Source organism: Garra rufa, chromosome 3 (genome assembly GCF_049309525.1).
Source record: "Garra rufa chromosome 3, GarRuf1.0, whole genome shotgun sequence".
Classification (NCBI taxonomy): domain Eukaryota; kingdom Metazoa; phylum Chordata; class Actinopteri; order Cypriniformes; family Cyprinidae; genus Garra; species Garra rufa.
The window spans coordinates 2,848,361-2,875,277 of record NC_133363.1 but is presented as its reverse complement, the minus strand read 5'-3'; the positions used below and the strand labels follow the sequence as shown (position 1 = coordinate 2,875,277).

Here is a 26,917-nt window from a genome sequence, read left to right as displayed (position 1 = left end):
GGCAGAATTTAATTAGTTTTATTAGGGCCTGAGCCCAAAAGGGCGAAGGCCCTATTGTTCTTCTAAGGGTTCTTATTTATTCATTTATTTTATTATTTTTTATTATTTTAAATTTGCACACATGTTGGAATCTGCCGTCATCAGGACGCCACAGAGGCTGGGACCCGGGCGTGGTTCAGGGCCTCTACAGCGCCCCCTGGAACACAGTTTGAAAACTTGATGTACTGCGCACACATACTTACACGTATTGATATGAAACTCGTTACACATATAGATCTCACTGAGCCGAACAACTTTTGTACTCTATGTCATAGGCTCCACCCAACAGGAAGTGAGAACGGTGTTGACGTGGTGATTTTTTAAAGTTATAGTAAAAAAGATAACCGTAATTTTTTTTATATCTTTAAAGTGCAGCATCCAAACCCTTTAAAACTTTTTTCACACAGAGAACTAGTCATTCTGAGCAAGTGCTGTTAATATCATAATTATACAAGCTTCTATTAATTAAAGAAAATTAAAAAAAGAAATCAGAAACCTGCTCTCACTCTGCCTGACTGTCTGTCTATGTGTGTGACAGTCAGAGTGAGTGCAGGGGAGAGGGGTGAAAGGGAGAGAGGGAGAGAGAGAGAGAGCAGTGACACATGCTGCAGACCATCTTTGAGGAAGAAATGCACATTGATGTAGTGTAATCTACATAAGTCTGATCTTTGAGAGTCTGATATTTTGAGAAAATATAAAGGGTCACTAAGTCTTTCATTGTTTGTATTTTGCAGTTGTTGTTTTTTTATTTATTTTTTACTGAACTGTACCATGAACTTGTCCTATTCAGTCACATAGCAAAAGATTAAGAAAAATAGTGTTAGTGTTTCATAGTGTTATTTATTGAATATAAAATTTAAATTAACAATTTCAAGACAAACTTTGACAACAAAACAAACTTTGCTGTTATCTGTTCAAAACATCTGAAAATTATACCATTTTAAGATATATATCGCCCCATTACAATACTCAACTTGATTTTTAAAGATATTTTGAAAGAATGAAGCGTTTATAGAGCAGTTTATTGTGTAGTGCTGTACACCCATATGAACTGTGTTCATGTTCATGTTAATTCTCAGTACATATACTAATGTTAAAAGATACTAATTTACCTTTAAACAATATATGAATACTTTTTTCAGGTTAATATTAATTAACATTAATAAATGCTATTTAATTATTGTTCATGTTAACTAATATAGTTAATATTAGCAAATGAAACTGGATGGCAAAATTTTATATATTGTGTGTATGTGTCTCAGTGTTGATTTTAAAGTGTAACCCTTTCAATTCTGTAAACTTTAAATCCAAACTGGCAGAGGGTTACTGTAAATGCATGTGCCAACTGGGCACCGTTTTCCTAATTGATTCTTAGTTATGTAGAGCTTAAGAGTGATGTCTCATAACCATCATAACCAGTGAGTCACCAGCAAAGCAATATCCACACAAAAATTGAACAGATAGGTAACGATGACATTTAAGCAGAAGTGGTGGACGTAATGCAAGCAATAATAACATTTTGTTATCATCATGAATTACATGTTCTTATCATTATCATCAGAATATAGGGAAAATGTAGCATATTGGTTCACAGTTGGCATTATCTGAAGTCCTTGCAGGGGGTTAGGTTTATAGCAAACTCCTCCTAGATATTTAATGATATCAACATTATATTTGGTCAGTCTGATCTAGAGGCCTTAGAGATGTTAAATTGCGAAGATCTTGAGTTTTCGGTAAAGGGCGTGTCTGTGGCGGTGTGACAAAGTTTGTTGTTTCGCCATGGACATAGAAGTTGTTATAACTCAGCCATAAAATGTCCGATCTGCCTCAAAATTCACAGGTTTGGTAAGAGTCCTGGCCTGAAGACACCTGAAGGCCAATATTCAGATATTATCATAGCACCACCTGTTGGTGGCAGGATATATCATATCTTTCACTAACTCAAACATTCCAAGGCCAATCTGCACCAAACTTCATATGTTTGATAATAGTGCTGGCCTGAACACATCTACATGCCAATAATCAGTTATAGGCATAGCACCACCTGCTGGCAGCGGCAAGTTTGGCACATTTAAATGACTTATGACATATTTCTCCTATATTTACTGTATTAAAAGCATACTGCCCACCGTTTGCCGTTTTCCTAAAGCCACCGGTCGGTGGTGAGCCCGGGTGCGAGGGCCCGTTCATCGCTGCTTGCAGCTTTAATTTTTATTATTTTTCTATCTAGGTCGATATTTGTTTGTAATTTTTTTTACATATTTTTTTGTATACATTTATTTATATAAGCCTTTTAACTTAAATTTTCACATTTTAAATTTCTTACAATATCTCTTTTTGAGCTTCTATAATATGCATAAAACGGTAAAATCAGGGAAGTTTTATTTAACTCTTTTTCATAAGAACTGTATTTAATACTATTTTTACTACTATGCTTTATTTTTTGTGCATTATACTGCCGTTGTTACCATCACAGTCAACATAAACATCACGATTGCATTTGGCATGAGACAAAGTAGCGCATCTCTGCCAGAACAGCACAAGGACAGATTTAAGTTAAAGCTGATTTTAGAGTGTCTCTATTTGGTTTCATTTGAGAGTTTTCAATTCAAAAACAATCAAGTTGAAATTAGAAGCGTGTGCGGTGTGAACAAGGCCTGTAAGTGTTTGAGTGTGAGTTTGTCTAAATGCAGAGCTTTAGTGAAGATGGCAGACAGTTTGATCAGATGAAGCTGCCACACCTGCGTTTGATAGAGAGTCTTATTTAAATGTAAAACATTTCTTTCTCATGCATTACCATTCCTTTCACTCTCCGCTCTTCTAAACAAAGAGGAATATCTCTTTTTCAAATCGAATCTCCCTGCACTCGCTTTTCCCGCTCAGAGCGCCATGTTTGTTTAATGAGAATGTGTGTTTGAATTGCAGTCTCTCTTTTTCTCTCTCTGCAATTACCAATGCAGTCATTTCATGTTACATGACATTTAATTGAAGTTCAGAGGTGCGCTGATAAAACAGGTGAAGGGGAATGTGTAATTGTAATTGCTGAAGATCAAGAGCAATCCTTATGAAACCTGAAAATGCACCTTGTTAAATTTCACACAAGACGGGTGTAGGAAATTATATTTTGCATTCAGAAAGCCTGGTTTAGAACTGTAAGTGTCTGCAAATGCTCAATACTGTAATGCAAAAAAGGATGCATTATTTAAATTGTAATTTATTACAAGACTCAGGTGTTTTAGACTTCCTAATTTGTGCTGAAAGAATAAATAAATAAATTACAGAATCACAAATATATGTGACCCTGGACCACAAAACCAGTCTTAAGGAGCTCGGGTTAGATTTATCAGCCAAAAATACATTGTATGGGTCAAAATTATCGATTTTTCTTTTATGCCAAAAATCATTAGGATATTAGGTAAAGATCATGTTCCATGAAGATATTTTGTAAATTTTATACCATAAATATATCAAAACTTATTTTTTGATTAGTAATAATGAAAATGCATTGCTTAGAGCTTCATTTGGACAACTTTAAAGGTGATTTTCTCAATATTTAGATTTTTTTTTTTTTTTTTTTTTTGCACCCTCAGATTCCAGATTTTTAAATAGTTTTATCTCAACCAAATGTTGTCCTAACAAACCATATATCCATGGAAAGCTTATTTATTCAGCTTTCAGATGATGCATAAAAATCAATTTCGAAAAATAGACCCATATGATTGGTTTTGTAGTTCAGGGTCACATGCTGAATTTTAACTGAGAAATTGGCACTAAAATGTCATAAATAATTACAAAGGTGGCAAGTAACATTTAAGCATTAGATTATAAGATTGAAAGATTGATAATTTTTCAAAATTATTACGGTTAACTAAAACTGAAACTACAGCAACAATAAAAATAAATACTTTTTTAAATAGAAACTTAAAATAGTTTTTAAAAATTACCATAATCGGTAAATCTCAGTGATACTAAAGTAACACTGTTGTTTTCTTGTAAAATGATGATTTATGATAAGTTTTGATATTTTTGGTATTGGGACTTACATTTTAAAAGAATTATACAAAAATTATTAAAAATAATAGAACAAAACACAAACAACAAAAAAGTTGTTTCTATGTCAATGAGAATTAAATACAAAAAGTCCTTAGGTTATGAAATACTGAAATTATATATTATCAGTAAATTAGTTATTAGTAGCATCACAAATATACACTGGATTTTCACTCAATTGCTAGAAAATTTCACAAATAATTACAAATCTGTCAAGTTATTACAGTTAACTAAAACTGAAACTACAACATAAATATATTTTTTTTAAAATAAAAACGTATTTAACATATTAATAAAAAACTAAAATACTTAATAAATATCACTTCAGTTTAAAATAATAATAATAATAATAATAATAATAATACAAAACAATATAAAAATAATAGTTTCAAAACAAATCAAAACATTAACATTTTTTTTTTACAATTTTTGGCCCATTATGTCAATGAGAATTCAATAGAAAAAGTCCTTAGAATATGAAATACTGAAATAATGTTATTAGTAAATTAGTTATTAGTAGCATCACAAATATACACTGGATTTTCCACTCGAAAATTGCTAGAAAATTTGACAAATAATTACAAATCTTTCAAGTTATTACAGTTAACTAAAACTGAAACTACAACATAAACAAATATATATTTTTTAAATAAAAACGTATTTAAAATATTAATAAAAAAACTAAAATACTTAATAAATATCAATTCAGTTTAAAATAATAATAATAATAATAATAATAATAATAATAATAATACAAAAATAATTGTTTCAAATAGTTTCAAAAAAGTCCTTAGAATATGAAATACTGAAATAATGTTATTAGTAAATTAGTTATTATAGCATTACAAATACACACTGAATTTTCACTTTGAAATTACTAGAAAATTTCACAAATATTTACAAAACTGGCAAGTAACATAATGAATTAAGCATGAGATTATGAGGTCAAAGACTGAAATACTAATTTCCAAAGTTATGTTTAGCTAAAACTGAAACTGCAACAAAAAAGGAAAGTTACATGAAACCAAACAAAACAACAACACAAATATAGTTTTTATTAATATTTTGAATAAGTTTAAATATAAATAAAAACTTTTTCAAAATATTAATAAAAAAACTACAATACTCAATAAATCTCAATTATATTAAAAGTAACTGTTGTTTTCTTGTAAAATGATGATTAATGATGATTCTGGATATTTTAGGAATTTTTATAAAAAATAAAATAAAATAAATAAATAAATAAATAATAATAATAATAATAATAATAATAATAATAATAATAATAATAAAATTCAAAACAAAATAAAACAAACTTTTCCAGTTTTCCAGTTTCTATAAAAATTATGATTGATGACAATTTTGGATATTTTTGGAAAACAGACTTTCTATTTAAAAATAATAATAATACAAATAATAATTTCTAAACAAAAAAAATTCAATTCTGGGCACATTATGTCAATGAGAATTCAATAGCAAATGTCCTTAGGTTATGAAATACTGAAATTATGTTATTAGTAAAGTTAAATATGTTCTTTATTTTTTTATTTTATTTCATTTAATAACTGATATAACTAAAAGGCGGTGAACTACACTGCACAACTAAACGTTTTGCTCATTTTCCTATAATATATGGAGTTATATATAGTGTATCGCTGTTTAGCCTAAAGATACAAAGATGTGTTTTTTGGTCCTTGACGGCCAGCTAGAATATTTCTGTGTTTGTGATGTGTGCGCAGTAAAGCGGAGGGCGTTGAGTGTTATTGTTGAGCTTTCAGCTTGTTCTATATTTGTCCATCTGTGTGTCTCTCACAGACAACAGCAATAAACGCACATGTTTATCATGCAGACCCTCAGGACTGGACCTGAGCCACACCAGAATGAATTAAAGGACCTCTAAAGCCCACAAGGTTCATTTTGCCAAGCGCCCAGAGAGAGAGAGAAAACACACACACACACACACACACACACACACACACACACACACACACACACACACACACACACACACACAGAATTGAATGTTATAAAGTGTTATGGGTTTGGATGATTGTGTTGGGATAAGGTTTATCAAGTAGGTTTAGGTTTACGCTTATTTACGCTTTTTGTAGTGACTTTTTTAAACACAAAAAGAAATAAAAAAACAACAACAAAACAAATATAAATATTTATCTTAATTACTGAAACATTCCAGCTGTTTTTAATTTTTCAATTGATTTATTATTTTTGTTACTGTTTGTCTGTTCTTTTTTTCGTTCTGTTTAACAAAACTTTAAAACTGTAAATAAATTAATAAAAATTGACTTAAAAAACTGTTTCTTATCACACTTAAGTACACCTTTAAAAAGTTCAGTTTGTGAAAATGTCATATTATAAGTTTCAGTTTAAAATCGTAAATCATAGTTTTTGCACATTTTTGTTTTGCTTCAAATCTTAAAATGTTTTTTTTTTATTTGGAAAATTGCAGATATAAAACCAAAAGACATAAACTTAAGTGTATTATTATTCATTTTATTTTAAAATATTTTAAGTTTCAGTTTGACATTTTAAGTCATACTTAATTTTTTTGTTGTACTTCAAATCTTAAACACATTTTTTAGAAATAATAAAAAATGACTTAAATAGAGACTCTTTCATAACTGTTTTATAACACACTTAAGTACACTTTTAAAAAGTTAACACACTTAAGTACAACTTTTAATGATCACCTCAGTTTCAACATTTTAAATCAGTTATAGTTTTTTAGTTGTACTACTGTAAAATCTTAAACAGACATTTTTTAGAAAACTGATATGAAACCAAAAGGCAACTTAAGTGTATTTAAGTACTTACAATTTTATTCATGGTTTTAATAATCCTGTGTTCTGATTATAGTATTTTGATGTGTTTAATAACATTCTTCAAATATTAAAAGTATTTAAAAAAAAAAAAACAAATAAACCAAAAATAACATAACATATATATTTTTTATTCTTCTTTCTTATTCTTTTTCTTTTTAGTTGATGTTTGTCTGTTCTCTTTTCTTTCTGTGTTTAACAAAACTGTAAAACCATAAATAAAATAATAAAAAGCGACTTAAATAGAGAGTTTTTAATAACTACTTCTTATAACTTTGTGATAATGCCAAATTATAAATCATAGTTATACATTTTGGTGTACTTCAAATGTTAAACATACATGCATTTATTTTTTAACTGTGATTGCAGATATTAAAATAAAAAAGGTGTACTTAAGTGTACTTAATAAAACTTAAAACTTAAAATTATTATGCTTAAATAACCTTGTGTTGTGATCAATTTTTCTTATATGTTTACTAACATATAAAGGACATGTTAAGTACATATTTAAGTTTTACATTTTATAATTTGAACTGTAATGCTATTCAATATTGCATTTAAAGTTAATATATTATAAATGTGCTAAACTGCAACTTCTTTATAACTATTGCATAATTATTTAAATACATGACATACAATTTTCAATAGAAATGACATTAAAGTAGTATTTCAGTTTATCATAAATGCTTCTAAGTACATTTAGCAGCATTTTAACAATATTTTAAGAAGTAATTCTGAAATTACATATAAAGATGTACTTAAGTCATACTTAAGTTGGTCAACAATCACTTAAGTTTGGGTAATTGCAGTTCATATAAATTTAAGTAAACTGTAATGCATTTTCATTTAATTGTAATTAACATGCACTTAAGTGTCTGCAAACATTTAATTCAGTTCACACTGAAGCTTATTGTTTTAAATCGTGTTATTTCAACTCTTTTAAAAGTAGTCTGTTTTAACAAAGGAAGGTTCATGTTTATGGGTTTCTGTTTATTTAGGAGTGATATGTAGAAAAGTTCAGTGAAAAAATATGAATATTTGCAAATAAATTTAGGAGACAAATGTAATTTTTCTCGTGAGGACTACGATACGGGGTTATTGTGTAGATTTAGGGTTTGGGCTTATAGGTTTAGACATTTATGTTCAACAGTAGGGTGATATTTGCTTCTTTTGCAAACATCAATATCCTCACTTATCCGATTCTCTGTGTCTCACTGGAAACGGAAATTATGGTGGTTCTGTAGCAGAAGGGCCAGCATAAACAGGCGCGCACACATTTGTATAGTGGTCTTGTAATGTGTCTGTCCTCTGTGCCAAATTGAAAAATTACAAGCGATGGATTTCCACTCCGACATGAACAAACGGCTCTTAACGTCAACAAATCCAGCCGGCTGACATATCAGCACTCATATTTTCCTAAACATTATCAAGTGTGTGTGGTTAGAGCCGGCGGACGCGTCCGTCTGGCAGATGGAAACACTAACTGGCCCTTATTTAAATGTCAGCCGCTGACGGACCGGCGATAGCGGCACTCACGGCCATTTGACTTCGACGCTTGCGTTCTGAATGTCTATCAGCGAGCGGCTTGTTTGTGTGGGCCTGCTGAGAAAAATAAAAAGAAATGCCGTTTTTTGGAAACAATCACAAAGAAAAACACTTATTTATTCAGTTCAGAGAATTAAATTAAATTGGATAAATAGAGAACATGCAGCAGTCATGCAACTGAACTTTATTCAAAGCGTGTTGTTTGTTTTATTTGTTTGTTTGTTTGTTTTTTATTTATTTAGTAAGTTATCAATTACATTAAGTTCATTAGAAGTAGGAATAGTAGTAGTAATAATATTTTCATATGTGCTATTTTTTAATATATTCAGTTTTCACTTTGAAATTCACTTTAATTCACTTTCAAGTTTTAGTAATTTTTTAATTAGTGTTTTTTGTTTGTCTTTCATTTTTTGTTTTAGTAATTTCTAATGTATTTATTTATTTAAGTATGTTACATAATTGAATATATTTATATAATAATATTTAGTAATAATATGTAATATTTAGTAATAATATTTTACAGTAATATATATAATTAGTAATTAGATATATATAATATATATTTAGTTTTCATTTTCATTTTAGTAATTTTGTTAAATGCTTTTGCCATTTTAATTTCTTTATTTGTTTATCTATTTGTTAGTTAGTTTTGTTTTCTAAATATATTTATTTATTTAAAGAATGCTATAATATAATAATATTCATAATAATATTTATATATAATATTTCATATTTAGTCAAAATATTTTACAGTAATAATATTTGTATATAATTTATATTTAGTAATTACATATATTCAGCTTTCATTTGAATAATTTTGTTATGCTTGTGCCATATTTATTTATGTATTTATTTATTTATGGTTATTTTTTCTTATAGGATGTTATAATATAATAATATTTATATATAATATGCACTATTAAGTAATAATATTTTACACTAATAATATTTAGTAATTACATTACATACATTCAGTTTTAATTTTATTTTTAGTAATTTTGTTATATGCTTTTGCCATATTTATTTATTTATTTATTTATTTATTTATTTATTTATTTTTGGTATTTTCTAAATTTATTTATAATGATTTTATAATAACATTTTATAGTAGTAATATTTAGATATAATATTTAATATTATAATTAACATTATTAATTATTAATTTTTTAACATTATATCTTAATGTTAGTCATTTTGTTATATGCTTTTGCCTTATTTATTTATTTGTTTGTTTTAGTATATTATTTACCCCCCCCCCCCCCTTTCTATTTCTATTTAGCTTTCATTTATTTTTATTTAAAGTTTTAGTTTGCACCATTTTAGTATTGCAATTAAATGCATTTCAGTTAGTTGGCAAAAAAATATTTCTGTATTTCCACATTTTTCATCCAATATTTATATTTGATCTCATTTCATTAATATAATTGTACTAGTGTTAGCCAAAAGTAACAACACTGCTCATATTATCATTCATAGTTTTTATTTCAACCATAATATTTACGTTCCTAACAAAATTTATGATTTCCAGCTGAACTGAAATTCAATTTTATTGAATGGAATCAAAGACACTTTTACTCTCGTTTGTGTTCATTCGCACCTGCGCAGGTTATTTTAAAGATAAATGGTATTTCTGCTCCTAGTTTTGTGTGAGTGATTCAGTCGATGTGTGAAGACATTAGTGGACAACATTACTATTCCCTTTCCAAATCCACAGTGATTTATTGACCGGCGTCTTTTGAAAAACAGTCCGGTTTTCAGGAGCGGAAAGCGGTTGGTTGGAGGTAAAGAGTCGACGACGGTTTGATAATTAGGATGTTTGTCGACACATGACGCTGGCTTTAATCAATAGTGCGGCGTTCTGCCATTGATTTCTGTCATTCTCATTTCCTCACACCGCACGTTTTTGTCCCGGAGATGTTTGCGTTTGTGTTTCAGAGCATCGGTTTGGAAAATATCCCATCGGCAACAGTCAAACACACTTGTCCGTGTGGATTCGGAGGCCTGGGATCCGGGATTTGCGGTGTAATCCTCATTGTGTTGCATAATTTACTCTAATCTAAAACAAATCCCCTCCATTCCATCCTGAAACCTGATTAAATCCAGTGCTCGACCTCACCTGACCCGGCCTGGACACGCAAATAGGTAACCTTAGCAGTTGTTTGCATCGGACGTTCGCTGGCGGATTCTCTGTGGACGGATGAATTCTGAGCAGATTTGCTTCAATCCTCTTAAACTCTGAGGAATAATTCATCCATGTTGAGTTTAGTGCTGGGATGTGTATTTTGTTATGGGACGATCCTGCCTCATAAACCTTCGCTCCATAACTCACTGTAATTGGACCTTGTGATGGTTATTATGGGATGGAGAGAGTAGCTTTTTCTACCAGTTTAATCTGTTGTCATGACAACATAACAGCCAATCAGAACATTTAGAAATTGCTGGACTGGTACATGAACTCACTGTAGGTGGATGACGGCTGTTGCTTTTTTTTGTATATATATATATATATATATTTAAAATGTATGTGTATTATTATGTGTGATGTATTACATAATTACGTAAACATTTTTGCATATATATATATATATATATATATATATATATATACACACTACCAGTCAAAAGTTTGGACACACATCCCCACCAAAGAGAATGTTGGGGAAATCTACACTGTAAAAAGTTTTCACCAGATTCAACTTAAAAACCTAAGTTCAGCAGCTGCCTTAAAATTTTAAGTTAAATCAGCTTAAAACTACAAGTCATTTTAACTTATTACAATAAAAATGAGTTGATATAACTTGTGAGTTGAAATGACTTAAGTTGATTTAACTTAACATTTTAAGGCCGCTGCTAAACTTAATTTTTTAAGTTGAAACTGGTGAAAACTTTTTACAGTGTACTTTTAAAAGTACTGCATTACAATATTGAGTTACGTTACTTAGTTACTTTTTATGGAAAGTAATGTGTTATGTTACTTTTGTGTTACTTTTTAAATCTGGGCAGGGCTTGTTGGTTTTTAATATAAAAAGTTATATTTTTGGCAAATGTAAAAGCTTTTTACACCAAAAGCCTCAGGCTTAGAGAAAAGTAAATTGACGTCTGTACAGTAGACCGCAGAAGAAAACATGTCAACTCTTCAGCAATAAAAAAAAGTAAAACAAATGTTCTTGAGTAATGTTTGCTTATTAGTATGGATGAATTGGATCATCGAAGGTCGGCAGCAAAGGCATCGGTTAGTAAAATGGGATTAAATACATAAACAATATTTGTATTATTTAACATATTTAATTATTGCAGGTTTGCGTTGAATTTCACTGTTTTTATTCATTTTGAGGAGTACTGTATTTGTTTTTTTAGTGAGTGAGATGAATTAATGCATGTTCACATTTATTCTAGAACTAAAGTAACATCTTACTCGCAATTTCTTTCAACATGGGGACAGGAGAGCTTTTAATCAATAAATAAATGGGCGAAAAGTAACTGGCGTTACTTATTTGAAAAAGTAAAAAGATATTTTCTTGTCAATTAAAAAGTAATGCGATACTTTACTAGTTACTTGGAAAAAGTAATATTATTAACGTGCGTTGAGTACGTTCAGCAGTACTTTCAAAGACAACAGAAGTAATTCTGAAATGTCATATAAGGATGAAGTTAAGTCCTACTTAAGTGGGGCAAAACAACTCTAAATTTCAACTTATTGCATTTAATATCAATTTAAACTATAATACATGTTCATTTAAATAACATGCAATTAAGTGCTTGAAAACATGACATTCAGTTCACACTTAGGTATATTATTTTAAAGTATATTTCCATAACAATCATCTTGAGTTGTTTGAATCCACTCTGTATTATAACATGTTTCTTTGTCGATATTGTGTAAATAACTATTTAATAGCTAAACATTAACAGTGCAGCAGAATCTGTATCAGATGATCACGTGTTCTATCCCATCACATCACTCAGCCCTATCATAAATTATCAATCATGATCCGCCTGACATTATTTCCAGCTGAATATTCAGTTTCTCCGGGAAATACGGCACATTACAGATTCAAATCAAGTTTTAAAGAATCATGGCGATCATTTAAAGATGAAATCTTCCATGAGGCTCAATGTCAGAGTAATGTCAGCAGATCAGCGTGTGATGAACGCCCAACACCTGAGACACTCGCGGCTGATTGAACCGTTAGCATGTGGCTAATGAGGGGGAACAAATGCTTTCTGAGTGCTGGGGTGTGTGTGTGTGTTTCTGTGTGAAGCGTATCGGTGTGTATGTGAAACTGTGACTAATATTTAGAGGACAAAAGCACCCATGTGCAAAATCAGTCTGAACGTATTTACTGCCATTTCATTATCCACACACACCTTTGCTCAGCTGTCTAAATAAGGAATCCCAACACACCGTTTAAAGCCGATTAGAATTAAAACCAGACCACAACCTGACAAGAAAACTTTATGCAAATTTAGATCTGAAATTTAGAATAATAAACATTATATACTGTACATAACTGTACATACTGCAAATACACCAAACCATGACATTACAAGAAAAACTTTATGCAATTTTTATATATGTATACAATTACATATCTAATACAAATATGCCAAAAAGTAAAAAAAAAAACGAAGTAAAAAAAAGTAAAAAAAAAAATGTGTATATATATTTTTTTATTTAATTTTTTTAAGAATATAGTGTAATTACACCAAACCATAACCTTACAAGAAAACTTTCTGCATTTTTTATATATGTATACAATTACATACCTAATATAAAATATGCCAAAAAGTAAAAAAAAATGCTTGTTTTATTTTTTAATATAGTGCAATTACTCCAAACCATAACCTTACAAGAAAACTTTCTGCATTTTTTATATATGTATACAATTACATACCTAATATAAAATATGCCAGAAAGTAAAAAAATGCCAAAAAAATGCTTGTTTTATTTTTTTTTACACGAATATAGTGCAATTACTCCAAACCATAACCTTACAAGAAAACTTTCTGCATTTTTTATATATGTATACAATTACATACCTAATATAAAATATGCCAGAAAGTAAAAAAAAGCCAAAAAATGCTTGTTTTATTTTTTTTTACACGAATATAGTGCAATTACTCCAAACCCTAACCTTACAAGAAAACTTTCTGCATTTTTTATATATGTATACAATTACATACCTAATATAAAATATGCCAAAAAGTAAAAAAAGCTTGTTATATTTTTTAATATAGTGTAATTACACCAAACCATAACCTTACAAGAAAACTTTCTGCAATTTTTTATATATGTATACAATTACATACCTAATATAAAATATGCCAAAAAGTAAAAAAAGCTTGTTATATTTTTTAATATAGTGCAATTACTCCAAACCCTAACCTTACAAGAAAACTTTCTGCATTTTTTATATATGTATACAATTACATACCTAATATAAAATATGCCAGAAAGTAAAAAAATGCCAAAAAAATGCTTGTTTTATTTTTTTTACACGAATATAGTGCAATTACTCCAAACCATAACCTTACAAGAAAACTTTCTGCATTTTTTATATATGTATACAATTACATACCTAATATAAAATATGCCAGAAAGTAAAAAAATGCCCAAAAAATGCTTGTTTTTGCTATTTTTTTTAATATAATTACCTATTAGTGTAATTACCTCCAAACCTCCAAGAAATAACCTTACAAGAAAACGTTTTTGCAATTTTTATATAATATATGTACTGTATATAACTCTATAAGAAAATTTATTGATTGATTTGACATTATTAAAAAGGTCACTTTTAAACGTGTACTAAAGTGTTTTTGTGAAAGTGTCCCTCTTTTAGTCACCTTTATTTCGTTAATATATTAATAACAATTACAGCTTTTTAAAAATATAATTTTAAGACTTCAAGTGCACATTCACAATTAAGCACACTTCTTTTTTGCTCGTCAAATGTTCTAAAGATACATTTATATAAATGTATGTATTTATTTATTTTCTTTCCAATGGAGCACAAAAGAAGATATATGAGAACTTTGCCTTTCTTTCTAATGAAAGTCAATGGGGTCCAAATGTTTCATGCTCTAAAAATTACAGAAATGTTGACATAAGTGTTAGGTGCATTGCATTATAAAGTTGTTTAATTTTGATACAAAAATTCTGAATAATGTGCATTAATGAATGTCAATTAAATCAGAGACATTTATTAAGAAAATTAGGTCAATTATGACGTGATATAATTTAAAGTATGATTAAAATACAATTAAAGCATTAAATAAGCTGTGAGAATGACTGGTTTAAACTACAATAAAAAAAACTTTTCGAGTGTAGATTTTAAAATAAGTATTGTACTGTTTTTTTTTTTTTATATTATATTTTAGAAAACTGCTTGTTAAGGATTTTTGCATATTGCTATATTTATACTAGAGTATTCTGGAGTTTTAATGGATACTGTGGATGGTTCTGGAAAGTTATTTACTGACCCAAAAGTCGAAATAATCCATTCTCAAGTCTATGTGACATTCTGGCAATTGAACATGCGGTTCAATTCCTCCATAGCCAGATTTTTGTTCATTTTATTGCCTTAAAATCATAAATACGATTAGAAATGTGCAGTACTTGCAGACCTCCAATGAGCTGCATGTTTTGAGCTCAAACAGTGTAATACTAAAGGTTATAAACATCAACAAACCCCTAAACCTGAGTATGAGCAATAATAATACACCACTAATGATCTTTATCCCATGTGTGTTTGTGTTTTCAGGTGTAATAACCGGACGCAGTGTGCCGTCGTGGCCGGACCGGATGCCTTTCCTGACCCCTGTCCGGGAACGTACAAATACCTGGAAGTGCAGTACGAGTGCGTCCCATACAGTACGTATGCGTTTCTGTATGATTGCACAAGACTATAAAGACACCCTAACATCTTCCTCTTGCAGCTCAGTGGAAACAGCAACCCGGAGAACTGATCTATCCCTCTTGTTCCCGCAGTTAAAAGCCTCTCCTTCATTTGAACTCATCTGTTCCTATCTGCTGTCTGTGTTTGTGTGTGTGAGAAAGTTTGCATGATGACTTTGGTTACTGTGAGCTCTGTGATAAACTACGTAAGCGCTGCACTTTGTCAAAATGAGTAAGTTGCCAGATAGCTAATGATAGCGTTTGGCCGTGATAGATTGGCTCTTCTGTATCTTTAGTTATGAGAGCGCAGTGTCGCATCCATCTGCCTGCAGGAATACCTGCGCTGTTTACTCTGCTGGCTTTTCCTTACACCGGTGTTCGTCTTTACTGATAAATGAACGGCACGTGAGCATCACTGTTCGCTGAATTGAGTTTAATTGCTGCAGCCGAAGCTGAAGAAGAAACAATGACTGTATCTTGTATCCTGCAACTTATTTATGGGATACTACGATTTTTTTTTTTTAATAAAAATTTATATTTTTTATTCAGCATGGATGTGTTACGTTGATTAAAAGTGACATTTTATAATGTTACAAAAGATTTCTGTTTAAGATAAATGCTTCTGAACTTTCTATTCAGCAGAATCCTGAAAAACAAAATGTTTCACAGTAGGCCTATCCTCAAAAAATGTTAAAACGATTTATGAAGGACATTGAAGAATGATGCTGAAAATTCAGCTTTGATCACAGGAATAAGTTACATTTTACAAGACATTCACATAGAAAACAGCTATAATTTATGTTCATGATTATTGATTGATGCATGCTACAAAATGACCAGTGAATTCAATATTATATTAATAAAATAAAAAAAAGAAATGTCACTACTGACAGCTTAACTGCACAATTTTTTTATCACATTTATAATTTCTTTTCATGGTTATTTAATGTTTACAGCTACGAAATGACCAGTGAATTCAATATTAATAAAAAAAAAAAATAATAATACAAATAATAAAATAAGATAAAATAAAATAAAATAAAATAAAACAAAATTAAATTAAATAAATTTAAAACACATATATGGGTAGAAATGGTCACAGGAAAAACATGCAATAATAAAAATAACTGACTAAATAATAATAATAATAATAATAATAATAATAAAAATAATAATAATAATAATAAATTAGCAAATAATGAAATAAATAACAATGCAAGAGCAAAAAAAAAAAAAAAAAACTTGCAGGACTTGCAGTAAGCATTTGACTTTCACTCAGCTTTTTGTCCTGTTTAGAGTTTGATAGACATAATTCTGAACTGTTGTTGCATGGAAAACGGCTGCAGGAAATTCTCCAGAAGTCTCAGTGAAAGCCTTTTTTCTGGAATGACATGTCAGTAAGTCAGAATAACAGAACGTTCACTTTTTGGTAAATGATCCCATGAATATCCAAGTGTCAATTAACAGAACACAAACGGGACGAGTCGTCTGATAGCTTGAGTCCTCACGGTCTCACATGTGTAATTTAATCTGCGTTATCCAGAGGACATTTGAGAAAGTGTTTATTTGTCACTGTCAGAGCGCATTCACATGTATTTATGCGGGATAGAAACGCCGCCTGTTTATAATAATATTATCAGTGACAAATGCACCTCAGCGCATATTAAATCTGTCATTCTGCGGTCACATGAAAGGGAACACCGGCTTGATGAAGAGAGGACCAGATAGTGTAGAAAGAAGGATGAATGAAGATGAATGAACTCGTTAATGGAGAGGGAAAAGAGGGCGGAGCTTGTAAACTCACAGCAAGGACAAATAAAGCAGGTTTTTCTTGGAATTACATAGTCTTATGCTCACCAAGGCTGAGTTATTTTGATCAAAAATACAGTAAAAATAGTGAAATATTTTTACGATTTTAACTAACTAGTTTCTATGTGAATGTGTTTTAAAACGTAATTTATTCCTTAGATGTAATGCTGAATTTTCAGCAGTGTTCAGTGTGACATGAGATAATTGAAGTGGGCGGGGCTTCTGAAACAGTGGGTGGAGCATCAGAGGTTAGTTGAAACTGAGGGCGTGTTCTGATTTCTGACATTTATTTGTCACTGTCAGAGCACATTCACACGTTTACGCTGGAGAGACGCGTCACTTTGTTTATAATAATATTATCAGTGACAAATGCACCTCAGTGCATATTAAATCTGCCATTCTGCGGTCACATGAAAGGGAAGATCGGCTTGATGAAGAGAGGACCAGATAGTGTAGAAAGAAGGATGAGATGAATGAACTCGTTAATGGAGAGGGAAAAGAGGGCGGAGCTTGTAAACTCACAGCAAGGACAAATAAAGCAGGTTTTTCTTGGAATTACATAGTCTTATGCTCACCAAGGCTGAGTTATTTTGATCAAAAATACAGTTAAAATAGTGAAATATTTTTACGATTTTAACTAACTAGTTTCTATGTGAATGTGTTTTAAAATGTAATTTATTCCTTAGATGTAATGCTGAATTTTCAGCAGTGTTCAGTGTGACATGAGATAATTGAAGTGGGCGGGGCTTCTGAAACAGTGGGTGGAGCATCAGAGGTTAGTTGAAACTGAGGGCGTGTTCTGATTTCTGACATTTATTTGTCACTGTCAGAGCACATTCACACGTTTACGCTGGAGAGACGCGTCACTTTGTTTATAATAATATTATCAGTGACAAATGCACCTCAGTGCATATTAAATCTGCCATTCTGCGGTCACATGAAAGGGAAGATCGGCTTGATGAAGAAAGGACCAGATAGTGTAGGAAAGAGGATGAGATGAATGAACTCGTTAATGGAGAGGGAAAAGAAGGCGGAGCTTGTAAACTCACAGCAAGGACAAATAAAGCAGGTTTACATGGAATTACAGTCTTATGCTCACCAAGGCTGAATTATTTTAAACAAAAATACAGTAAAAATACTGAAATATTTTTACAATTTTAGAAAACTAGTTTCTATGTGAATATGTTTAAAAAATTAATTTATTCCTGAGATGCTATGCTGAATTTTCAGCAGTGTTCAGTGGGGCATGAGAAAATGGAAGTGGGCGGAGCTTCTGAAACAGTGGGCGGGTCATTTGAGGTTAGGTGAAACTGAGGGCGTGTTCTAATTTATGACTTTCACTTTGTCTTTTAGTGAAGTTGAACTTCTGTTCTCAGTTTGATCAAAGAAAGTCAAGAAGATAAATGCTGAAGTCAGGAAGGGATATTTGCTGAACAAATCTGAGATACAGAGCGAAACGGTGTGTATCGTGTGTTTGACGTGTGTTAGTATTCATCGAGAAAGACCAGTGGTGAGTGTGTGACTGACAGCTGGCGTCTCTCTCTTTACACATCAAACACAATACACACCGGGACAGTGAAGGTGATTTTGTGTTTGGGCTGACCCTGAGTGATGGACACTGCTGGTGATGTCTGGAGCTCAGGGTGCCATTATTATGTAGTTCAGCTTTGACCTTGAATTCTTCTGCAGAGTCATTGAAGTGAGGGCACACACACACCATCATCTTACTGTCTTTCAGATAATCAATACCTACACTCCTCTGTTGTTTCTGGTTAAATTGTATATATCAGACTTTAATAGGGTAGAGCAGGCTGACAAGTCCGCTTCTGTTTGTGTTTTTGTTTGAGGTGAGACTATCTCTGCATCCGAAATGGAATACTTCCCTGCTATATAGTCAATGCTGGACAGATTACATGTAATCTGGATTACGTAATCAGATTACAAAAAATAAGTGCTTGTAATCAGATTATATTACATATTATGCAAATATAATGATAGCAACCATATAGCAGTACCCTAGCAACCACAGAGAACACCTCAACAACATGTCCTGACAACAGTAACTGCTTGGTGATCTAAAAGCAGCTCAGTAACGTCCTGGAAACCACCCTCAACACTTAGTGATGCATCTAAAAGTACTAGTACGTTGTGATTCTCTGGTAACTACCTTGTAATTCCCTAGCAACCATATAGCAGTAACCTAGCAACCACAGAGGACACCTCAACAACAAAGCACACCAAAGCAAAGTCCTGACAACAGTAACTGCTTGGTGATCTAAAAGCAGCTCAGTATACTTTAGAAACTGAAGAGTAATTATTTGACATCGACCTAGTTTTTTCCTAGCAACTATCCAGAACACCCTAGCAACCACATACATAGTAACGTTCTGGAAACCACCCTCAACACTTAGTAATGCATCTAAATGTACTAGTATGTAGTGATTCTCTGGCAACTACCTTGTACTTTAGCAACTGAATAGGAATTCTTTAACAACCACCTACCTTTTACCTAGCAACCACCCAGAACACCCTAGCAACCACATACATAGCAACGCCCAAGAAACCACCCAGAACACATTAGCAACCACATAGTAACGTCCTAGAAACCATCCTCAACTCCTAGTAATGCATCTGAAAGTACTAGTACATAGTGATCCTCTGGCAACTACCTAGTAATTCCCTAGCAACCATATAGCAATACCCTAGCAACCACAGATTACACCTCATCAACTGCATAGCAAAGTCCTGGTGACTGTAATTGCTTGGTAATCTAAGCGCAGATCAGTATACTTTAGCAACTGAATAGCAATTCTTTGAGAACCACCTAGTTTTTTTCCTAGCAACCACCCAGAAGACCCTAGCAACTACATACATAGCAACGCCCTAGACACCAACCAGAACACATTAGCAACATCATAGTAACATCCTGGCAACCATCCTCAACACTTAGTAACGCATCTAAAAGTACTAGTACGTAGTGATTCTCTGCCAACTACCTAGTAATTCCCTAGCAACCATGTATCAATACCCTAGCAACCACAGAGAACACCTCATCAACTGCATAGGAAAGTCCTGACTACTGTAATTGCTTGGTAATCTAAGCGCAGCTCAGTATACTTTAGCAACTGAATAGCAATTCTTTGACAACCACCTAGTTTTTTTTCCCTAGCAACCACCCAGAAGACCGTAGCAACTACATACATAGCAACGCCCTAGAAACCACCCAGAACTACACCTCATCAACAGCATAGCAAGTCCTGATGACTGTAACTGCTTGGTAATCATAGCAATGCATTGGCAACACCCTAGAAACCACCCAGAACATGTTAGCAATCACATAATGCATGTGCGCCACAGACATCGAACCGCTGGTCTGTTCGGACTCTTAGCAGGTGTAGCTCAGATATTTCATTAGCGCTTCATTACTGTTGCCTTAAATTCAGTTCCCAATAATGCACTTTCAGCAGGAGCAGGACGAGGAGAGGCCGTCTGGCCCAGCATGCTTTGTGCTGGTTTTGTTTTCATCTGTCTGAGCAGAGAGAACGGCTGTATGGATTCCGGCCTTTCTGAGGGCAGGTGAATGAGAGCTGATTGTTTTGGCAGGTTTTTTTGCACCTGCGTCTTTCTCTGGCTATAATCAATCTTGCGTGCATAAGCAGATCTCGCTCGGTGCTGTTCGCGTGTAATGTTTTGTCATCCCGCCAGACGATTCGCCATCATCCGCTTTAACAAACAGCACCTGTGCTCAATCTGCGAGCGCGCACTCGTTTACCTGTCGCAGGGTTACCACGGTGACCCGCCATTTGCACAACACTGCTTTGTTGTCATGGTGCTGGAGCACCGTAAACATCCAATCAGAGCGTGCTATATAGAGTTATTGTTTACTACTAAAACTAAAACTAAACACACACACAAAATAAATAAAAAAATAGTTACTTGAAATGAAATAAAGTTAATGTTAACTGAAATAAGTAAAATATACAAAACTTAAATATATTATTTAAACTACTAAATATATGTAAAATAACACGTTACCTGAAATAAAAATATAAAAAATAAACATAATTTATGCTAGTAAAATATATAAAACAAAATAAAATAAAAAATGTTAAATTAAACAGCATAAATATACATAATATTAACTTAAATGTTAATAAAAAAGTTATTTTAAAAATAGCTTAAATATATTATTTAATATATTAAGCTAGTAAAAATATATAAAACGTCAACGGAAATAAATCATACAAAATGTTAACTTAAATAAAATATACAAATACTTACATATAGTATATTACTTAGGCTAGTAAAATATATAAAATTAACATGTTAAAATAAAAAATAAAAACATACAAAAACTTAAATATAGTATTACTCAAATACAAAATGTTCATTTAAATCAAATATACAAAAATTTTAATATATTATATTATTTAAAATAGCAAAAATATCTAAAGTGAATGTTAACTAAAATAAAATATACAAAATGTTAAATAAAATAAACTATACAAAAACTTAAATACACTATATTATTTAAACTAGTAAAAATATCTAAAGTAAATGTTAACTAAAACAAAAATATAAAAAGTGTTAACTGAAATAAATGAAATTATTATTTAAGCCTTTCCAAGGCAAGGTAGTTTAACTTTATGTACACTGAAAAAAATATATATTAATTGAATTTTAATGTAAGTTATTTTAGCTAAATTAAATAAACAAAATTAATTGTCTAACTTTCAACATATTTTTTTACATAAAAATGCAGCTAAAATAAATTGATTGCAAACACTTACCTTACAAAAAAGTAGTAAATAAATAAAAAATCAGTGTACTAAAAATTTAAGTTGATCCAACTGTTTACTTATGCAGTTGAATTAAGTTAGTCTAATGCAAATATTAGGATTAATTGAACTAAAATTATGTAAGTGTGATTGACCTACGGTAGGAAAATTAAGTTGATAAAAAATGTATAAATTAAGTTTAAAAAACTTAACATTATTAGGTGTTGCCAATTAAAGTAATTTTTTTAAGTTGATCCAACTGTTCAATTGGCGTCCGTCGACCCTCTGCTTTCATGCAGCTGCTGCTGTGCAACCAATCAGCACTTGTTAATTACCCTGATGCTGAACGACCAGTTAATTGGTGTTGGCAGTATCTGGACACCATCAGGTGTTTATCATACGAAGGTGATTACAGGTATCGGGGCGGCTTTGAATCCGATTAAAGCCGGAGCCAAGACATCGGCGTGTTCCTGGCCGTGTTCGTCGGCCCTCCTGCGACCCGTCGAGAGCTTCAGGGGGGATTTGCAGAGATCAGAGCATCCAAATAAGCGTCCACTGGGCTAACGCCCCAAAATCACAGAATATAATGAATGTGGACAGCGCTGAAGACCGACGCCGCCACTGATGTGCAGGAAAACAGATTGCGCCCACGAGCAGCTCACAGAAATCATCTCAATCTCCTTTCCAAACGGCTTGGCTCTTCTCAAAGCTTTTCGATCCAACCGTCCACAGAGGACACACAAAATATCAGTATCAGATTATGGATGTACAGAGACCCAAAGCGTAGCCTTGTGGGTTTATTAATTTGGGTTGTTTTTAGGTCAGTAATTAAATCATGGAGGGCCTAATGAGTCCCATGTTTCATCTGCTTGTCTGATTTTTGACCCTGAAAAGGAAATGTGGCCAGAACGGCAGCAGAGTCAGCGATCAGACGCAATAAAAACTACAATTGAGCATCTTGCTGTCCAGTTATTGTAAGGCATTATAGGCACAAATCCTGTTTTTGTTGTTGTTTCTGTGAGGGCCTATTGAATATGTGTTTAGTGTTTCTTAAAATTATGTTTTTGGTGTTTGCTCACCTCAGAGAACCTGTTTCACTGTATCAAGTTACCCAGGTCTGTTATTCAAGATTTTGTTAGGGGAAAAAATGGTCGGGACATTTAGCTATTTTTTTTTTTTTTTTTTTTTTGTAGGTGAAATTTTAACAAAGCAAAAATAAATAAATAAACAAACAAAAATAAAATAAAATACCTTGCCACTACTGACGGCTTAACTGCACAATTTTTATAAAATGTATTGTATGTCAAATATGACATTGATATGATTTATGAAATATAAACAAAACAAAAAATAAAAATAAAAAGTAAATAAAATGAATAAACTGCACATTTTTTAATAAAATGTATAATTTAATATAATTAGCAATATGTAATATTAATATAATTGAATATAATTAAATGTATAAATTAATATAATAATATATTTTGTGAAATATAAACAAAAATAAATACAAAAAATATTTTTTATAAATTAGATAATTTATGAAATCTGAAATATAATTTATGAAATATGAACCCAAAAATAAAATAAAAATAATGAATAAAATAAAATACCTTGTCTCTACTGATAGCTTCACTGCACCATTTTTTTTAAATAAAATCTATAACTGATAAAATCTGAAATTATAATTTATGAAATATAAACCAAAAAATAAAATAGCTTGTCAATCCTGAATAATAAATAAAAGGCTCATATTATATTTAATATTTAATGATTGACATTTAAGCACTGATGATTTGTACGAATAGGAAAAAAAAAAATTTTGTAGAGGCTATTTTTTAATCCTTTCATGGCGCAGCAGCAGGATTATCAGTGTTTACATCAGATCACTGCTGGAGCGCTGGAGCCATTTTAACCTTGTTAGTCTAGTTAGCTTTCATCATTACTAGGCTGTTTCAGAGGATTTCGATTTTGATTCAGAGAGATTATTCACACAGCAACACCTCTCCCTCACACCAGCTGTTAAACACAACCTGCCAACATGAGTGTGTCTGTGCTTGTGAGGGGATTTCATACACCTGACTGCTCTTTCTGTGTGGTTTTGATCAAGTGTGAAGACTGAGATTGACCAGTTATGTTTCATAACAGCTGACGTCTCTCTCTTTTCAGCTCAGACTTCAGCTAAGGTCAAAAGTTTACATCCCCTTTTCAGAATCTGCAAAATGTTACTTATTTGACCGAAACAGGAGGAATCTTACAAAATGCATGTTGTTGTTTATTTAGTACTGACCTGAAAAAAGATATTTAACAAAATAATGTGTTTACATATAGTCCACAAGAGAAAATAATAATTGAATTTATTAAAAAAAACGACCGTTCAAAAGTTTACATCCCCTTGATTCTTAATACTGTGTTGTTACCTGAATGATCCTCAGCTGTGTGTTTTGTTTAGTGATAGTTGTTCATGAGTCCCTTGTTTGTCCTGAACAGTTAAAGGATTAATTAAAAAAAATAGCATATTGTGACAAAGTTCATTATTTTCTGTAATGTACTGATAAACATTAGACTTTCATATATTTTAGATTCATTACACACAACTGAAGTAGTTCAAGCCTTTTATTGTTTTAATATTGATGATTTTGGCATACAGCTCATGAAAACCCAAAATCTAAAAAAATTAGCATATCATGAAAAGGTTCTCTAAACGAGCTATTAACCTAATCATCTGAATCAACTAATTAACTCTAAACACCTGCAAAAGATTCCTGAGGCTTTTAAAAACTCCCAGCCTGGTTCATTACTCAAAACCGCAATCATGGGTAAGACTGCCGACCTGACTGCTGTCCAGAAGGCCATCATTGACACCCTCAAGCAAGAGGGTAAGACACAGAAAGAAATTTCTGAACGAATAAGCTGTTCCCAGAGTGCTGTATCAAGGCACCTCAGTGGGAAGTCTGTGGGAAGGAAAAAGTGTGGCAGAAAACGCTGCACAACGAGAAGAGGTGACCGGACCCTGAGGAAGATTGTGGAGAAGGACCGATTCCAGACCTTGGGGGACCTGCGGAAGCAGTGGACTGAGTCTGGAGTAGAAACATCCAGAGCCACCGTGTACAGGCGTGTGCAGGAAATGGGCTACAGGTGCCGCATTCCCCAGGTCAAGCCACTTTTGAACCAGAAACAGCAGCAGAAGCGCCTGACCTGGGCTACAGAGAAGCAGCACTGGACTGTTGCTCAGTGGTCCAAAGTACTTTTTCGGATGAAAGCAAATTTTGCATGTCATTCGGAAATCAAGGTGCCAGAGTCTGGAGGAAGACTGGGGAGAGGGAAATGCCAAAATGCCTGAAGTCCAGTGTCAAGTAGCCACAGTCAGTGATGGTCTGGGGTGCCATGTCAGCTGCTGGTGTTGGTCCACTGTGTTTTATCAAGGGCAGGGTCAATGCAGTGCACTTCATGCACTTCATGCATCTGCTGAAAAGCTTTATGGAGATGAAGATTTCATTTTTCAGCACGACCTGGCACCTGCTCACAGTGCCAAAACCACTGGTAAATGGTTTACTGACCGTGGTATTACTGTGCTCAATTGGCCTGCCAACTCTCCTGACCTGAACCCCATAGAGAATCTGTGGGATATTGTGAAGAGAAAGTTGAAAGACGCAAGACCCAACACTCTGGATGAGCTTAAGGCCGCTATCGAAGCATCCTGGGCCTCCATAACCCCTCAGCAGTGCCACAGGCTGATTGCCTCCATGCCACGCCGCATTGAAGCAGTCATTTCTGCAAAAGGATTCCCGACCAAGTATAGAGTGCATAACTGAACATAATTATTTGAAGGTTGACTTTTTTTGTATTAAAAACACTTTTCTTTTATTGGTCGGATGAAATATGCTAATTTTTTGAGATAGGAAATTTGGGTTTTCATGAGCTGTATGCCAAAATCATCAATATTAAAACAATAAAAGGCTTGAAGTACTTCAGTTGTGTGTAATGAATCTAAAATATATGAAAGTCTAATGTTTATCAGTACATTACAGAAAATAATGAACTTTATCACAATATGCTAATTTTTTTAAAAGGACCTGTAATGTACTCATTGTCATCCAAGATGTTCATGTCTTTCTTTCTTCAGTCGTAAAAAAATGTTTTTTAATGAAAACATTTCAGGATTTCTCTCCATATAATGGAAATAGCGGTGGAACTTCCAAAATGCAGTTTAAATGCAGCTTTAAAGGGCTCTAAATGATCCCAGCCGAGGAAGAAGGGTCTTATCTAGCAAAACATAGGAAAAATACGTTTTATGTACTTTTTAACCTCAAATGTTCGTCAAGACAGTTATGCTGATGATACACTGGTCAACTTTTTGAGCAATTTTATTGGGCAACTTTTTTTGAGCAATGTTGCTTGGGCTTTCTCATTGAGAATGGGTAAAACATTCCTATCTGGAAAATTTAGATCTGTTGTGGGCTCTGTGTCACACCTGGCTGCCTGTTTACGGCAACATTTGCCAAAGTTGCCCAGCAACATTGCTCAAAAAGTTGCCCAGTGTATCATCAGCATTAGAGTATGTCGAAAAACTCCCATCTCATTTTCTCCTCCAGCTTAGAAATCATCCTAGATTGGTGTTTTACCTTTTTTGTAAAGGGTGTTTGATCTTTGCACGTTCAGTTTGTAAACACTGGGTTGGTGCTTCTGCAGCGATGTTGGACAATGCTGAAGTTGGAGGAGAAAATGAGATGGGAGTTTTTCGACATACCCTAACTGTCTTGAACCAGAGTGCACAGAGTTGATGCAGACAAGATGAGCATTTGAGGTTAAAAAGTATATAAATTGTATTTTTTTTTTTTTTTTTTAGAAAATAACTGATTGTTTTGCTAGATAAGACCCTTCTTCCTCGGCTGGGATCATTTAGAGCCCTTTGAAGCTGCATTTAAACTGCATTTTAGAAGTTCAAACTCACGGGCACCATA

The 26,917-nt window shown here is 32.3% G+C and overlaps 1 protein-coding gene across 1 annotated transcript in view; it reads left to right on the top strand.

Moving 5' to 3' along the window:
- Positions 1-26,917, top strand: part of LOC141332534 (adhesion G protein-coupled receptor L3-like) — a gene marked incomplete at its 3' end in the record, with an annotated part of 176,426 nt that overhangs the window by 45,694 nt on the left and 103,815 nt on the right. The window contains exon 3 of the mRNA XM_073837662.1: positions 15,233-15,342. Within this exon, the coding sequence (XP_073693763.1) occupies positions 15,233-15,342 (110 nt within the window). The remainder of the gene's footprint in view (positions 1-15,232; positions 15,343-26,917) is intronic.